General features: G+C 41.0%; 1 protein-coding gene across 1 annotated transcript; it reads left to right on the forward strand.

The window, feature by feature from the left end:
* The first annotated feature begins 8,316 nt into the window (after positions 1-8,316).
* Positions 8,317-16,966, forward strand: st8sia2 (ST8 alpha-N-acetyl-neuraminide alpha-2,8-sialyltransferase 2). Its single transcript, XM_034535534.1, has 6 exons — positions 8,317-8,414; positions 9,719-9,775; positions 10,766-10,906; positions 11,007-11,264; positions 13,756-14,049; positions 16,654-16,966. The coding sequence occupies exons 1-6, from the start codon at positions 8,317-8,319 to the stop codon at positions 16,964-16,966; spliced, it is 1,161 nt and encodes a 386-aa protein (XP_034391425.1).
* Positions 16,967-19,014: the final 2,048 nt, after the last annotated feature.

The raw sequence follows: 19,014 nt of genomic DNA on the forward strand, positions 1-19,014 counted from the left end.
CCCTCTGTTATCATCCTGATCAGGTGTGTTTGCTATGTATGAGTGTGTGCAGCGTTTGTGGATATGTGTGTTCTTCCACTGAATTTAGTAACGACAACAAAACTGATTTATTCTATTTGCTTCCTGTGTAGGACCGTGAGCCCGGAGCTGAAATCGTATGCACTTGGAGTGTTGTTTCTTTTGCTGCGGCTCCTCGGTAAGGGCTCATATCAGATAACACATTAATTACAGATACTATGGTATACTTTGTCTCAATACTCACACTCTGCTGATTTGCCGCAGTACCCGTTAAGTGCGTGTAGGTTTCACAGAGCTTACTGGGACGTGCATAGATAACCTCGTCACTCCCATCAATACACGCCTCAGTCAACCTGAATATGCATTTGTTATTCTAGTGCCATCAACGCTAATGCTGTTGGGTTGATCTGATTTGTCTCTGTGTGGGAATAAAAGCAGCAAAGCATTCCAGGTCGATCGAGGCCTGTATTGGTGGGAGGAGTAATGGAATTAAGGAAGACTAAATCGAGTTATCTAGAAATACGCAGGTCTACTTTTCCAGATCATGAAAGAGATATTATCTTTAATTATCTTTGATAAGTGGATGGAACGTATTCTCAAATCATTGAAAAAAAGGATATTTTATTTTATATTATATAACATTAATAATTACTGTATCTTCATGCTAAATTCAACACATTAACATTTTTCATGTTGGTGTTGGGACCGACCCAAATTCTCCTCTTTTCCAAACTTGTTTGAGGAATTTGACCTTGGAGGAAAAACTTGCCATCTTGCCAAGAGATAAAGGAAAATATGTATTTTCAAATAGAGCCACGCTCTCATGAAGGTTCGGTAAACATCTTATCTGAATCTCTGTGTACATTACATGAGTGAATGAGTGTACCAAAGTGAATAAACAACACCCCCCCCGCCCCCCCCACCCCCCCCCCCCCCCCCCCCCCCCCACCCCCCCCCCCCCCCCCCCCCCCCCCCCCCCCCCCCCCCCCCCCCCCCCCCCCCCCCCCCCCCCCCCCCCCCCCCCCCCCCCCCCCCCCCCCCCCCCCCCCCCCCCCCCAAACAATGAACAAGAAAAATCCAGGGGAAAAAAGAGGGAAAAGGGCCACCGGGTTATTTGATATTGACCTAAATTGCTCATAAATGTGTTTTATCTTTTGAAGTTTTTCTGTGAAGAGAGTATGTGGGCTCAGTCCGTGTTTCTGTTGAACAGGATTCATCCCCCCTCCTCTGATATTTGGAGCTGGGATCGACTCTACTTGCCTATTCTGGAGTTCAGACTGCGGCGCTCGGGGTGCTTGCCTGCTGTACGACAACGTAGCTTACAGGCATCTGTACGTGAGCCTCGCCATCATCCTCAAGGGCGTCGCCTTCCTCCTCTACGCCACCACGTGGTATTGCTTACGCAGGAACTACAAGAAGTACATCAAAAGTAACGAGGGCTACATGACGCCGACCGAGTTCTACCCCTCTCTCACAGACGACTCCAAACAAGTAGACAGGACAAAGTTTATATATAACCTAGAGGACCATGAGTTTTGTGAAAATATGGAGTCGGTTTTATAGTTTGTTACACAAGAAAAGGACAATGTGGACATTGATGTTCTCTCAAAGGAATATTTTTATTTTTATTTTCTTGAAAGGGATAAAATAAAGTGGTTTTTTTGATCGAGGCAATCTAGTTAACGGCCCGTCACAGGTGACGCTGCTCTCCACCGCGCTGCGCGTCCTCGGTAAACCTGTCAAGGGTCCGTTTTAGTCGTTTACGTATCAGCGAGGTGTTGTCCAGTGTTACCGGTGAATTCCTGTGTTGACTCGGTGGTAGAGGACAGACTAAAGTACTGTCGGGCTCAGTCCTAGATGATTAGTAGTGAATGGACATGATGCTATTATAACTAGTTGCCATACTGTTTTAGGTCTGTCATGATTCCAGTGTTCTGTGTGAAAAATGACAGTTTCCTTTCAGTCAGTGCACTGTGTGTTCTGTCTGTCACACTTTCAGAAATGAGATCTTTATGATATGAAAAAGCTAAAGTTGGATGGTTCTTGAGTTATTCATATTTAAAAGTTGCCAAGTGTTTACAAACTAATAGTTACGTTAATGCATTTGACTTCAATGCAGGGGGGTTTCTTACAAGAAGAGAACAGAAACACCCTGACTGGGTTGTTATCGTGGCCTACTAGATGTTTTACCTATCAAAGAGTTGAGTCTAGTACCTTTAAAACCAGGTGGTGTTTTCATGTCATCATGCACTGTTCACTTCCTCGTTCTCTTGCTGGAACACAGCCACTGTTTTTGTTACTGTTTAGACGAGACTGTGAAGTCTTGTCTCATTAATGCAAATGTGCATTTCATAAATGATACATCCATGTTTATTACTAGTTTTGCGTCAGACTGCAGGTTTGTTTTTCATTATAGCGGTTTGTTTTATTTCCATATTTGTTTTTACATCTGCAGAGTTTATCCAGCCTAACACGTCTTAATAAGGGATTATTCAAATAAGAATGTTAATTATATTTTCTTGTGACTTTTGCACCGAGTGGAAGAGCAAACAAGAAAATCAAGAGTAATATTTCTGTGTTTTAGACATTTGCATAAAAGAGATTGGGAGTAATATATTAGTTTCATTAGGGCCAGAATGTTGTATTAGATTGTTTTTGAAAGGACAGTATACATTATATATAATCTAATTGTCTGGGATGTGTGTGTCTGATGTCACAGAATATTTGGGACAATTCATAGCGATAAAAATAGTATGTTGCATTGTTGGAGTAAACAAAAAATATCTCTAATAGGGCTGCACAAAGCAGCAAACCTGCATCAAAATACAATTTGAGATTGAATATTCTGCAGAGATGTCGTGGCCCATGTATCATTCTACAGACTTAAGAAAACATCTTGGTTTGGTACGGAGTCCCGCAAAAATCACACAATAATAATTTGTATTGTGTTTTTCAGCGAAAATGGGAATGATTATGTAAAAAATATAATTCCCACTAATATCACAAATCATGTCGCAAATGCAATATCAGTCCAACCGCAATTACATGTATTTGTCTAATTGTGCAGCCCTCGTCTGGGATAACAAATACATAAATACTGCAGCGGGGTTTGTGTGCGCAAGGTCAAACAAAGTGAACACTCCGAGTCTATTCCTGGACATGTATTTGAAGAACTCTTTAAGGCAACTCGGCACACACTGTACGACCTGTTACTCTACTGATCGCTCTCTCGGCATTTCAAGTTGTGTCCCTTTTCTTACACTTTTTGTATGGCAACATATCATTTATTTTACTCTGGAAATAAATTATTTTTCAGAAAAGAAATTCAAATTTGAGTGTTTTTGCAGTCTTTTTGATATACTTTATTATTTCTTTCAGAGACATGCTTTGTCCAGCGTTTGGTTAGTTTTGTCTTTATCCATCACATCTAACACATATTCACAAAACAAAGAAGATCAAAACAAGACACAAATGCAGTCCAATCAGGGTAATGGACAACATAATGGACAAAAACAAGAGTGCATAGCAAACGAGCTGTTATGCATAAACTTTAAGTTACATTTTATGATAAATACTCTGCTTTGATTTAGTCTAAATATTGTATAGCATTACATTATTTTCTATCAAACCCTCTTTAACCTTTAAACAAGTGTTCAGGCACCATAAAGGGAAGAGCATAAAGTTCAGTCTATTAACAGCTCATCACATATTCTCAATATTGTACTAAGTGCTCACTCGGTAAGATGAAATATTGACCTGAAAAAAATGATGGAGCTCTTCTGATATTTTGATTCACACAGCAGATTTAAAGCTTCTAGTGTATCTTTTATGCTTCTTTTCAGACTGCTACTCTGCAGAACTCTCTCTCTCTCTCTCTCTATATATATATATATATATATATATATATATATATATACACACACACACACACACACACACAGTCAGGGCCATAATGTAAGTATTTGGACTGTGACACAATTGTTCTATCGCATTAACTGTTTAGGAACTACAACCATTTGTACACAAGTGATGCCTTCATGAATCTGAATACAGAAGGTTTTGAATATAAGGTGCAAACCACTGGGAACACTGAAGAACAGGAGGGCCAGATTATATTTTGACAGGAAACATCTGAATGAGCCTGAGTTTTAGATGAAGGTTCTTTGGAAGATGAAACCCAGATTAACTTGTACCAGAATGATGGGAAGAGGAAAGTGTGGATGCAAACCGCATCACCTGGTTGACATGGTGGAGGCGGTGCTGTGGCATGGGCTTGCTTCCCAATGGAACTGGGTCACTGGTGTTCATTGATGATGTCACAGTGGATAGAAGTAGCAGGATGAGTTTTGAGGTGTTTAGGGCTTTACTATTTGCTCGGATTCCGCCAAATGCTGCTAAACTGATTGGACGGCGCTTCTCAGATGGATAATGACCCAAAACATACTGTGACAACAGCCCAGGAGCTTCTCAAGGCAAACAACTGGAATATTCTTCAACGGCCAAGTCAGTCAAGTGAGCATGCTTTTCATTTCCTGAAGATAGAACTGAAGGCAGCTGAAAGTTTACACTTCAACCACATATTGACTGCTTTATTGGAAGTCCATCCAGTCGAGTATATAGGCCAAATATATTTAGAGAACTGGACTACTCTTGTCTGATCGACTTTTTAGAGAGACCTGTGAAAGCCACATGATAGTAGTCGGGTAAAGATGCATCCAAATATATTGTCAACCCTTTCTAGCCAAATAATAAAAGCCAACAACAAGCTAATTCGATTTTCTTTCAGCTGCTACATGACCTAATAAAAACTCTGTGATTGTACTTAATAAATCATAATTCTGGGGACATTTATAATTTTTCTTGAGATTTGTTTTGCCTTTTTGCTTATGCACCTGATATCATGCTGGGACAGTCATACCTTATGACTTACCTTATCAACCACACTGACATATACCAAAGGTTGGAGCTTTGACTGTAACATTTTGGCCATGAAATAAGAGATGACATTTCTTTGCAGCGAACAACCACATTCCCAAAATATTTCAACGGTCACCCTCAATGTTCTAACAAAGAACCTGTCACACCTGCACCCAGCCAATTAGAGGCCGACCTGAGTCACAGCTGCAGAGGGTCAGCGGGGGTTTGCTTTATTGTGTTTGCTGCTTTTACACAGTGCACATTTGATCTGCTGTCAATTTGAAGACTGTTCAGAGAAGCTTGTACGTGAAATGTTTTAATGAATCAAAAATCATGAAAGTTGAAGACCATCTGCAGCTCTGAACAACTGAGCCAGAACTAAGCTTTTTGTTTTAGTGCCAAACATGCAGCAAGGCCTTTTTCTTCCTATTATCTCTTATTATCTCTAATTATTGCTTATTATACAATACAACAAAACACAATCTGCTGAACTGGAATGAATCACAGTTTCATTAAATCAAAGATGGGATGAACAAAATAATTGATACCATGTAAACAATAAATAATATATCACAGTTTTATTCAAAATGTTTACCTTTGGCTTGTGTACCGAGCACAACCTGTCATAGTTACCATTTCTAAGTTCTCGTGAATCCAAATAATGTGACACACTTAAAAAAAATAAGAGCACAGTGTGCTCCTGTGGTTGTAACGTCTAATAATAGCTCAATAGCTCTTGAGCAAGACAAAAAGCTGGTGTAGGACAACAGCTCCAGTAGCAGCAGCATCTGCCTCACTGAGCATCACTCTCTGATACACACCTCGCTCCTGACACTCGTCACTTCAAAGACACACAAAATGCGACGACGAGACTCCGGGAAAAAATGTCCTTGTTGAAAGTCAAAATGAACACACACCGAAAAAAAAGCAAGCAACCCCTAAATAGAAGCTGCTGCAGGCGAGCGCTTTCTCTTTCAATCGAGCAACGCCAATTAGCCTAATGGATGCTTCAGTAAGACGAACTGTTGCGCAACAAACCCAGCAGAGGAAAAACAAAGCAATAAATTGTCCGTGAAGAACTTTGACATGTCTTTTCTCATACTGTTGAGGGATATACTGTTCATGTTTCAGTGAATATTAATCTAGTGGAGTGAGTTAGTTCAGCCTGCTGACATTCACGTTTCCATGCCTGGGTGCTGACTTTTCAACAAGATCACAAACTGCAGAATGTGAATGCAAATGTGAGATTTCACACGTCACGTCACTTTAGTGTATATGCTACAAAAATGCAGAATATATGAATAATATATGAATCTGCATTAGTATTAGATAGTATTATCAGGGTGAATATGAGTCATGTCATTATGCGCACTGTCATGGCTCCAGCTGCACTTTTGACTTTATGCAGATTAGCCCTTTATCCGTGTCTATAAAATGTAATTGTGTAGCTAATATATGCATGTAATTTGAGCAAGCCCGAGCTAACACTTTACATTAGCTTGAACTGATTAATGCTTCATTTGCAATTATAGCCATACTAACCATGTGACAACCATGTGCTCAGCTATTATGCATATAGTTGAAGTCAGTAAATAGATAATAATAATGGCTCAGCTGAAAATCAGAGTTTATTTTAGGCAAATATGAAGTCCGACAAGCAAGACTGGAGATGGCCATTGGATGAGGATGAGCAGGACGAAGAGAAAGTCCTGAAGGATGATGCTGATGATAAACAAATGTCCAACATAATCTGTAGTTGCTTTAAATATGACATACTCTGCTTTAAGTTATCCATGACATGACTACTGACACAAAAACTGCTCAAATGTGTTAACTACTGATGGCTTCCAGTGTCGTTCATATATAACAATAGCCATTGTGCTCAAACGTTTACCTTATAGATAATTAAAGTCTTAACATTTGTTTACATGCAATGCTTAATCACTATAGTTAATTAAGCCACCATTAGTGAGTGTACATCGTTGCTCACAGGGAAAGTGAAGTGTAACTCCACCAACATTTATGAGCCCGAGGTGTAGCAAACATTTGAGCAGGAAGAAAATATGCCCAGCTAGCTTTTTCAGGATAAACATAGGCTTTAGAAGAAAGAAGAACAAAAATATATACACAAATAATTGTAGACACAGCAGAGCTGGTCATAGTGACGGTAATACAAAGATAAATGATCTGATGCATTTCTTTCTCCAAGATCAGCAGTCCTGCACAAAAAGAACAGAAATCCCCTGAGCGATGCAAATGAGGGCTTCAGAAACCATTTTTTAAAATGATAGTGGTCTCCCGCATTCATTTCTTCATAGGAATGTCTCAGTGAAAAGAAACTACTGATGCACCAAAAACCTGCATCAGTAGTGGAAGAAGTACTTAGATCCTAAATAACAACAGTGTAAACATGTGAAAGTAAAAATCCTCCCTCAGCACAGAATTATCAAGTATTGTTGCAGCTGGTAGAGGTGGAGCTTTAACTACTTTAGATTTGGTCCAGTGGTTCTCAATACAGGGGTCAGACCCCCTCCATCGGGTCACAAGACAAAGCTGTAGGGTCATTAGTGATTCATTGGAATGGAAAGAAGAAGAAACAATCAAAGTTTACAATCAAAAAAGAGATTGGGATGTACCAGTGTAATCCTGAACAGTGCATCTAGTTTTAAGTAAAACATAAAAGTAACTAATATCTACAACAAACACGTAGATCAGATGGGGACATCTTTTAATAGCTCTGGTTACCATTGGTGGAGAGTAATAAGGCACGTTGAGTGGTGAGCTTCGTTACCCTCCACCACTGGTGACCAGAGCTATTAAAAGATGTCCCCATTAGAGCCAGTACTTGTCTGATTGGGGGCTCACTCGCTGTGTTTGGTGGCCACGTGAGCTTCCACGAAGCATTGACCTCTATTTCCAAATGTAGTCTCTGATACCACACACGCACACACACGCACACACGAGATGCGAGCCTCCTCCTGGGTGCCAACCCGCCGGTCCGACCCCCATGCGCTGCGGTCTTTTTCACGTCCTCCCGGTGAGCCGACAACACCTGGAGAGTGACGGCAGAGAGATGGAGCCGCTGGCCGCTGCGCCTTTAAGGCTGCGTGTGGAGTTCGTCTCGCAGGCTGTGGAGGTGCACGCTTCCAAAGTTTGACTGGGGAATAGAAGGGAAACACTGGCGACGGCGGCAGCATCGCACCGCCGGGAGACCGACACGAGCAGCCCGTCCTCCGGAGAGCCTGGGAGGGTCCGACTCCAGCGATAAGAACAATGGCTGAGCGGATTGTACATTCATAAATGGGAAACACAAGGTTCATGTAGCCCCGTGTTTGCTGAAAGGAGGGACTCCCGGCTGCTGCCCACCCCCCCCCCCGAGCCATGCCGTTTATATTCCGCTCGCTGCTGTTCGGCTTTGTGACGCTGCTGGTTGTGGTGTTGATCATTGATGATATTGCACAAGTGGAGAAAGAAACTGCGTAAGTAGCACCCCGTAATTTACCCGTGCGTTGTATACGTGTGTGTGTGTGTGTCCATTGTTTTCTTGTCCAGGTTATTTCCTCACAGGGTTGAATCTGTGAAGTGGCCGTGGAGGGGAGGAGGGGGGTAAATGAGTGAAATAAGAGAGGTTATCGGTACTGAATTGAAGTTTGGAGTTGGATGTGGACAACGTGTGGTTTGTTTCTATTCGTAACACTTGGGTGCAGCAGGAGCAGCTGTTCCGACAGCAGCCTGCCAGGGTCTCCAAGGATTAGGCTATTTGTCTTGCAGCAGCCTGCATGCGGGATGGGATACATTTACACTATAAGAGTAGTGTGTGTGTGTGTGTGTGAGTGTGCGGGCGCGCGCGCGCGTGTGTGTGTGTGTGTGTGTAAGGGAGAGAGAGAAAGACAGACAGGGGGCCAACAGATTGGAAACAAACGAGGCTTTTTTTCTTTTTCATTTTCAGTCCTTGAAATGTTGAGCAGTGCAGCAGACATCTTCCGAGGCGCGCTCATGCCCCACTTAAAAAAAAAAAAAAGCAGCCAGACCTCAACAGTTCTCATAATGATCATCACAGCTTTAAAGATGCTGTGCTACCTGAATGGCTTTAAAAAGAAAAATAATCTGTCTTTCAGCAAGAACATTTTTGCTTTGAATGCAATTACTCGGCTGTGGCTCACGTTGTAAGGAGGTCATATTGGTTTGGTATTTGCGGTGGGAGAAGAACCAGAACCGATTCTGCACTTCTGCATAAATGTACAGCTTAACACAATTGTAACAATATATTTAAAGCCACCAGGATTGTAAAAAATAAACAGCCCACCTGTCTGTCAGAGAGGCACCCTTCTGTGTCAGCGTCTCACTCCTTCAACACAAGCTGGCAGCTTGTCTCCATTTGATCACATGTGAACAAGGTCATGATTGAAAAAATAGCATGACCATAAATGCATATTGGTTGCATCAACGTCTCTTTAAAAAGATTGCATCCTTGCCTTGAGAAAAGAACAACTCATTTCAGTATAGTGGGCCTCCATTACGGCCCCATTTCCCCCTCATTACATCAGCAAATGGGCCCACAGTGAATTGCTTTAAAAATACCTTGATGTGTGTTTTCCACTTTTTATTCTGTCTTGAAAGACGGAAGCACAGTGTGCCTAGGTTTGAATACAGTGGGTGCATTATTGTAACAGGATATGATTACAGGAAGGACTTGAAACGCCAGTCCATTATCAACCAAGCCTTCATGCTGCAATATGTGATTCATAATTCAATCTAAATCATATTTATTTTCCCCTTGTAGAAATACTGGACATTCAAAGAAGATGAACTTACATCGGCTCATCCCTAAACCGCGCAGGTCTGAAATCCAATTATCTACACACACACACACATATATATATATATATATATATATATATATATATATATATATATATATATATATATATATGCAAATGCATGTATAGCAGTAGACCAACAGTGGGAAGCTTACTAGTCTTCACATATAATTTGTATAGTTGGCATGGGGCATTTGATTCCTTTGCAGGCTTTACTGTGAGTCATTCACATTGAGCGTCTCATTACTTTTTACAGCGAGAAGGCAGCTGCTATAAATACCCATCAATGCGAGGGTATCTACGTGATAACAAAAACATCTGCCATAAGAATAACGCTGAATAAAATAGCAAATAACATCAACTTTATTGCATTTAAAGTAATTTAATTTAAGCCTCATTGCAGCCAAGTCAGCGGTGGAAGAATAATTCAGATTTTATCAAGTAAAATTAGGAATACCTCTATGTCAAATACTCCATTACAATACAAGTCCTGCTTAATAAGGTACATACATGTTCAAATGTATTTAAAGTACCAAAAGGACTCATTATGCAATATATGGCCTCCATGAATGTTATATTATGATCTTTGTATGTCAAATCTTACTGTACAATGTGGTTATTAACTAAAGCTGTGAAATAAGTGTAATCAAAGGTACAATAAATGTAGTGGAGTAAAAGTATAAAGCAGTATAAAAGAGTAAAGCTTTATTTACGTAAGGACAAGTGCCCAACGTGTGTGTGTGTGTGTGTGTGTGAGTAACTGTACTTCGTTACACTCCATAACTCAGAGGGCTTCCTAATCTTCTGTACAACATATGATGACCCCCTCTGTTCTTACACCCTCGATTCAGACAGGAACAATAAATGTAACCCTTAAAACGGGGGGGGGGGGGGGGGGAGAGATTAACACAATATATACCATATACAACATGGTTTTAGTTTTTTATTAATCAAGACTTTAAATATCAGCAAAAGTGTGTCAATAACAGGACTTGCCGTTCTCCTTTTAGAAAGGCCGCAGCACACGTGGATCCGACTGCTTTGACGAGGTTGATCAAAGATGTAAACCATCTCAGTCCGAGCTACAACGCCACTGTGAAGCTCTCGTCCAACAACTGGACCTTCAACAAGAGCCTCTCCAACCTCATCAGGCAGGCTCACCCCGCTCCACAATTACAATTACCTCAACATCGTTTCACCCTCCACTCGGCGGAGTCTTTCAAAGCCAGCGTGTACTTTCTCTTTCCACAGAAAGAATATCCTGAGGTTTCTCGATCCAGAGCGGGACATCTCCATTCTGAAGGGCACACTGAAACCGGGAGATATCATCCACTATGTGTTCGATCGCCACAGCACCACGAACATCTCAGAGAATCTCTACCGTCTTTTGCCAACTGTCTCCCCCATGAAGAACCAACACCACAGGCGTTGCGCCATTGTGGGAAACTCTGGGATTCTGCTCAACAGCAGCTGTGGACCCGACATCGACTCTCACGACTTTGTTATCAGGTATTGATTTCTTTCTTTCAGAAACGGCATGAGTGACGGCGGGGCTGGAAGGTTTCCACTTGAAATTAATTTACAACGCATGCAAGTCAATGTGGACCGTGATTGAAATGGGTTAGCGCATTAGTTTCAGTTTGAGGTTTATCTCACTTTCTCTGTTTAATTTGGGTTTAGAGCTGCTGCTCACACAGCTGGAACTATGTTAATTGCACTTTTGAAAAATATGTCAAAGCTTTTTAATGATTTAAAGTTGGAAATGAGCTTCTGGACTGAGAGCAATTAAATGTATGATTCTACATTGTACTTACATTTTGAAAGGCCTCTGCATGCAGCAGAAACACATTGTTCTTCTTAGAGAAACACCAGCGCTCTCAGGGGTCCGCCTCTCATTTACCGGAGAATTGTGTTTGTGAAGCCATCAGCCGGCTCGGTCTTGTGTTTTAAGGAGTCGTTTAGTGGGTTATTTATCAATATTCACTTGTCATTGGAAGAAAATATATCTGTCTGGGGTTATATTATAATGCAAAACATATATGTATATATATTGTGATGTCATGAAAGGAAGCGTCATCAATGGGAGATGCATCCCCTCACAGTGGTTGCAGCAGAGACTACAACCCATCATGGCAACTGGTTAATGAACTCCAATTCCCAAAGGCAGCTTTGGCCAAGGCTGCCGCCCAGCTGAGAGAGGTGTTTGATTACCTGGAGGAGCTGGTGTGAGGGAGAACAAAGGAAAGGAGCGAACGAGAAGAAAATGAGTTGTTGAGGTTTCGTTAAAGACGATGAACCAGGAGTAAACTGAAGATGCTTATGTTTGTTTTGTCTCGCAGCTTTTCTGTACGAACTAAGTGTACCTTTTGCTTAAATAATCTGAATACAGAATGTTGAGTTAGAAACCACTGCGTGTCGTCTTGATGTGTGCACCCGCGCCTCACAAGCCGATCCCGACCTCTCAAGGTCACAATATATTCTTATTCTTGTTGATTCTGTGTAGAACAATCTAACAAAACATGCACTCGCTGCAGAGGCAACTACTGGAATGGCCTCTCATAAATCAATGACTTTAATGTTGCTGTATCAATAGAGCAGGAAGTAGCTGTCTGTGGTAGCACCTCATCGAGCTAATTGATCAGTAGCTGAATAGGCCTCAGAATCCTTTTGTGTCCCTGTTTTTTCTTCTGAAATTGATTCTGGTGTCAGTGAATCTTGTCTTTTCTAAGTGCTGCTGTGTTTTGCTGACAAGGAGAGGTCATGATTTCTAGACCCCAGCAGCATGATAATTACATGGCGGTAATGGTTGGCTGAAGGCAGACAACAGGGAATGTGGCATTTTGAGAAGCTGAGGAATTCACTGCGGCATCTACATATCTGATACGGAGATAATGCCTCAGCTAAATATAGTTCTCTACTCCACGCTGGGTTTCCACAAAGTAAGTTGACAGTATTTTGGGGTTAGAGATCATTTCAGTGTTGTGATGATGTAATGGAATAATTTGGCGTACTTGAGCAATTTATAGGACCTTTCACAAATAAATCAGAGTCAGCTGATGGTGCATATTTGTGATGTTTTCCTCTTGCATGTAATCTTTCCTAAAGCAGGTCATATATGTATATTGATGGCAACCATCAAGCTGTAATGGTCAGTTGCTGTCCAGTGAAAATCTTGCATCTATTCCTGATGATTTGCAATTTTTTTCAATGAAACTGACTATAATGAATGAAATGATATGAATTGTGTTGTTGATGTTTTGGAGGTTTTTAATTAGAATATATTTTAGTCCTTGAAAATGAGCACACTGTTTGTTTTCCTTGCACACTGTCGAGTATAGAGTCTTGTTTTGTGTTTTTTACTCGGAAGGTCGAGGTTCACGGCAATAATCAAAATGCCATGCTGCTTTTCTGCTGAATTTCACTTGGATTTCTGCTCCGTTTCACCCCGGGTAGAGATTTCTGGCTGGCAAATGGTCTGAGCTTGAGGACACAAACAGATGGATGGTAGATTTTAAGGGAAGTGTCTTAGTGTCAGATGCCGGAAGATTTCTGAAAAGGTACATATCTGAAGTTAATTAACCATAGCAGAGTAGCAGTCACTGTAATCGGCTTAGGAAATTAAAGACCTTTCAAAACTGGTACATCAAATCCTTCAGGCTCACCTTAAGGACATGTATGATTTGAAGTGTATATTTTTGGCTTTCATTTCAGCTCACTTGTGAGTCTGGTGACTGGAGATCATATGAATAATTTTTCATATTTATCAAACCATTCAGTGAGCCCTCACATCCTCCATTAGTTAAATACAAATAATGATACCAAGTGGGTTTGAAGCTGTGTTGGTTGCTCAGCAATGGTTTCACACTTCATTTAGAAACTTTGCTTTATCTTTGTGTGTGTGTGTGTTTGTGTGTTTGTGAAATTCAGATCAAAGAAACCAGACGATGAAAGAAATTAGCTGACAGTGAAATTGAGTGACGTGTGCGTTGCTTGTTCTCAGGTGTAACCTGGCGCCAGTGGAGGAGTACTCTCAGGACGTGGGGTGGCGGACCAACTTGGTGACCATGAATCCTTCGGTGGTGCAGCGGGCTTTCCAGGACCTAGTCAGCGACGAGTGGAGGGATCGCTTCCTGCAGCGGCTTCAGAGCCTCAGCGGCAGCGTGCTGTGGATCCCGGCCTTCATGGCCAAGGGGGGAGAGGAGCGTGTGGAGTGGGCCCTTCGTCTCATCCTGTTGCACACTGTGGACGTCCGCACCGCCTTCCCCTCGCTGCGCCTCCTCCACGCTGTCAGAGGGTAAGATGCAGCACATTTGCTTATTAGTGCGAAACACAAAGTAACACCGAGGCTTTTGGGATCGTCATTAGTGTCGCCGGTATTTCCTCATGACATAAACTAAAAAAAAATTCGGCCCTGAATTCATTTGAGTGGGACATGAATGTCTGAACCAAATAACAATCCATGAACTTTTACTCAAAACCACAATTGTCAACCTCATAGTCCTGCTGGAGGAAAAGTCAGGGGAGCACGACAGTGAGGAGGATCATCCTGTGAGGAACGTGAATGTTAGTACAACATTTCATTGCAATTTATCCAATAGTTGTTTAGATATTTCATTTTGGACCAAAGTGGTGGACTGAGCACCAACAAACCAACATTTCCTTACCTAGAGCCATGCCGCGAGCTCGGCTACAAATACACGTGTTGTGCTTTTTCTGGGAGTTACATGCTTTGGCTATTTCTTGGTGATCTAAAGCCAGGTGCAGTGGCTCGCCGTAGTCACGTGAGGTTACCAGGCAAGTCTACAAAGAGTACTGAGTGGATCGTTCATGGTATTGAGCCTCTCATTTAACTCTGCAAGAAAGCAAATAAAAATGTCAAGGTATTTGCCACATATTGCTCACTTGTTTGCTCCAAATTGTGGTGTTTTCTTACATATTTAGATACAAATATGCTATTAAGCTGTGGTATAATAGGACATTTATATTTTAATAATTGATTTATTTTAGAACTGAATTTTATTTTGAGGATTTTCTTTTTGGCAGGTCTGTCAAATACAGCCTCCACTGCCTTCAGGCTGTTATGAAACCCCTCTTTGCAATGTGTGCTACTGTCCTTGCTCTCTCATCACAATCAGACTCTGCCTGGATTTCTGCTTTGTTAAAAGCCTAACAAACTGCTGGTCAGTGACCAACTTATGCCATTTTGTATCCCCCAACTAACCCTCTAATTACAAAAGGGTAGAACTGGGCCAATATTGGGTCTGTGGTCAGTGTTTCCAAGAGAAAATAATTTACCTGATATATTTTTGGAAATGATTCAAATGTCTTTTTTAAAGTGGTGTCGGATAAATGCTCCCTGTGACCTCGTCATTTTCTCAGTAAGACTGAACTTTAACTCCCCGGCATGTGCCCTAGAGGACAAAGACCATATCACTGATAATTAGGCTTATTAAAATGCTGATCAGCTGCTGGAGTCTTTAGTTGGACTGTAAACCTGCCCTGCAGGGTTTTTGCCCTTCACGTCACACAACCTACTTTAAATAGTACAACCTCTGCATCTCGACGTGACCTTCCACACTAACCACAGAGTGCACAGCCAGAGGAGGCAGCAGGAGCCTCGAAGCTGGAGGCTCCAGAGTGACTGGAAAGGAAAATGAAGTTGGGCCAAGTGAACGTCTGACCGGCTGCTCTTAAGGGCAGTAGTATCTGGCATGTCATAGCAGCTCCTCGGCACCTGAATTACAATACTTTCTTTTTATACAACAAGTAATAAATAACATTTACTTTACAAGAGTTATTTTCCCAAAGAAACATCCAGTAAATGATCTGCCAATGGGGCGAGATAATTCAGGTTTTTTCACTTCCATTATTCCAGATCCAAGACAAATAGATATTATTTCAATCAGGAGAGAGCAGTCAAATAAAGAAAGGATAATTGTTTATTGTTAACAGATGATATATCATGATAAAGTCTCAGAGTCTTTGGCGCTTGGACCCTACAGGGAGATTGTAATGAGGGCCGTCTGCCCCAATCAGCAACACGATAAATCCCCCAGTGGAGTCCAGACCTGGTGGTGGTGCTGATGAGGCTGATAGAAAGATGAGCTGATGAAGCTGATAGATCTGTGATGGGGAGGTGGAGGGGTGCATAACGACGAGAGACAGTCATATTTAAACGGCTGCACTAGATTCAAAAAATGTATGTACAATTATTTGTATTAATAATCTGTTCTGATAGAAGAGATATCTGCACACTTAAATATATGCAGTGAGTGTGTGGACGTCTCTTTGGACAGTTTGGACTCATCGATGGTTCCAGCACTTTAATGGCATCTTCTGAAAGCTTGTTTTGTCCAATGAATAGTAAAAAGCTCAAAGATATTTGTAAAAGAGACAAAAGGTAGCAAATCCACACATTCAGAAGCTGGAACCAGAGAATATGTAATACTTAGATAATTCATTTTCTATCAATTTATCGACCAGCTTAGTTCAAAATTAAGATTTTCTAAATGACTTAAGAGGGATATTTTTGCTCAGTGCCTCTACTGAAATAGAAGAGGAGGCGAAAAGCTCACTTATTGATAATCCGTGAGGAGTTAGTCTTGAAGGGGCAGCTTGGTGGTCCACAACGGAGAAACATGTCCAGCAGGCTCTACATTTTCACTTGAGTGACTTCTCAGGATTCAGCTGCACGCTGTGTGCTCCAGTATACTATATATCTGGATTGATATCAAAACTCAGAGGGAGGAAGGTTTACTGAAGGAGAAGTGTTGCCTCCTATTGAACACTGACTAAGTGAGCTACTGAGAAAGCATATTCTTCCTTTTACTGTATTTCAAGGTGACAGTTATCGCGTTATTGATGCATCCAATCACACACTGTATGTATTTCTCAACAGGTATTGGCTAACCAACAATGTCCACATAAAGCGTCCGACCACTGGGCTCCTCATGTACACGATGGCCACTCGCTTCTGTGAAGAGATCCATCTTTATGGCTTCTGGCCCTTCCCACTCGACCCGCAGGGCAAACCAGTCAAATACCACTACTACGACACTCTGAAGTACGAGTACACGTCCAGCTCCAGTCCTCACACCATGCCTTTGGAGTTCAGGACCCTGAGCGCGTTGCACAGACAGGGGGCGCTCCGGCTCCACACTGGGACCTGTGACGCAGAGAGGAGACCACAGAAGGAGCTGCAGAGCAAATAGCTGAGGATCTCCATGGAAACCACTTTGAGCGAACTTCTCTTGTCACCGTACTTTTATGAAACTTGAATTTCCAGTAATTGGGATGAACTTTTTCTATTTTTAGGCTCTTATAGTGACTTGTTTCACTGGTGTGGTTTACCTTTATTAATGAGATATCTATGGCAGCCTTTAAAATGTTAAGACCGTTTTGTGCAGGTGTTCATGGATATACTGTCATCTGTTCGAAAAAGTCCATCCAGGTTTACAGTATGGTTAAGTCCGAAAATTAAGGAGTCAGAACATATTTTCAGATGCCATTCATTCATGTTTAATAGGGCTTCATTACAGGCGTGTTGTAACTTACCCAGCATGTCAACATCATGAGGAGCTGCTGAATTATTGACTGCTTTGAGACACTTTTTGGCCCACGATGGAAGCACTTATTAATCAGGGAGAACAATTATGAAGAAGAAAAACGTTGGTCAATACTGTTTGTTAAACCTTTTATGCTTTTGTAGCTTCTTATAAAGGGACTGGTGTAAAACAGGTTATTCATAAGCAAAAAATTCCAAAAGTCAAGTTAAGCAGAACTGCCAAGTGATAACGTTGGGGGTTACCTTGAGAGCCAAATGAAGGGAAGGAGGCATGTTGAATTGTATTGAGCTTCTGTGAGCATAAAGAAGGAGTCGGCTGTTCACATAAGAATGTTTGCACAGACTCGGGCGGCAGTAAACTCACAATGTGAATTTTTCTGAAGAACACCAGCTCTGTTGGTAGTGAGGTCCGACTGTAGCTGTGTATTGGTAGTAAGAAAAGCTTAGCTTTTCTTAAATGAATGTATTGGTGATAGATATTCTTACAAATGCTGTAAGAATTGTTTTTACCTCATAATGTGCTTTAAATAAATTCATAGTTAAAGTTAGCAGCAATTTCAGTGCAATAACACTGAGAGGAGTACGAACTGATAACATGTATGCCTGTGTTCATTTAAAAGGATGTATGAATTATACTTGTAAAGAGTGTTTGGTTTAGTATATGTGGATTTTTATTGAAGTTGCCAGTATTTTGTGCCTGTAATAATAATCAATAAATTAGACTTTTGGACCACTCAAGCCCAGAAATAAAACTGGGTTTATCCAAGTTATTTGTAACAGAATGGGAAAGATGGAAAAATAGTAACATAACTGACTTTAATAATGTTACTCACTTCAAAGTAGTAAGTAGTAGTGAGACTTCAAGGTAGTGAGTAGTAGTGAGACTTCAAGGTAGTGAGTATAAACTCACTACTTTGAAGTCTCAAAGTTCAGTTGAGTTCTTAGGTTTTTTTAGTAGTTGTCTTGATTTGTGCTTTTTGACAAACACTTTGGTGTCTCTTTCAATAACACTTAACAGAACAATGTGTATCATTCCAAGAGCTCTGCAGCTCAACAAGAAGCCTTTCATGCGCTTTTAGCCGCGTGATTGGTTCATGTGGTTTTGACGAGATGCGCCAGTCAACTTTAAAGTTTAGAATAGACTAAAGTCGTAGACATGAGCAGTCTGAGGCAAAGAAATGTTAATTTGTGTAAGTTCGCAAAAATGTTAACATTATTTAATTAACACAGAATCTGAAATTGACTGATGTAAAATGTATGGGATTGTGCTATATAGTTTATGTTTACTACCGGTATATATGTTGACATCGGCTTGAACAAATGTCAGCTTTTGCATGCTTAATCTTGTCTTGATCCATACAACATGAGTATATTTCATTTTCTTAGTTGTGAAAATATTCAGTATGGACTCTTCAATTATGACAAAGTGAATGTACTTTTCTGGGTCAGAACACACAAAAGATCAGAATGGAAAAAGAGATAACTCCTATAAAACGATGTAACACTTCAAAGAAAGCGGTTTTATTTAGGTAATGTTTTAAAGAAATAGAAACCAAGGAAACAGCTTGGTACACATAACATCTCAGTGCCAACATAATTAAACATGGACTTTCAATAAACTTCCAAAACCTGTTTGGTTTAGATGTGGGATTAGGGAAATTAGCCACAGTCTTCAAATAGCTTCAATTCATTTGA

This window comes from Cyclopterus lumpus, chromosome 6 (genome assembly GCF_009769545.1).
Source record: "Cyclopterus lumpus isolate fCycLum1 chromosome 6, fCycLum1.pri, whole genome shotgun sequence".
Classification (NCBI taxonomy): Eukaryota; Metazoa; Chordata; class Actinopteri; order Perciformes; family Cyclopteridae; genus Cyclopterus; species Cyclopterus lumpus.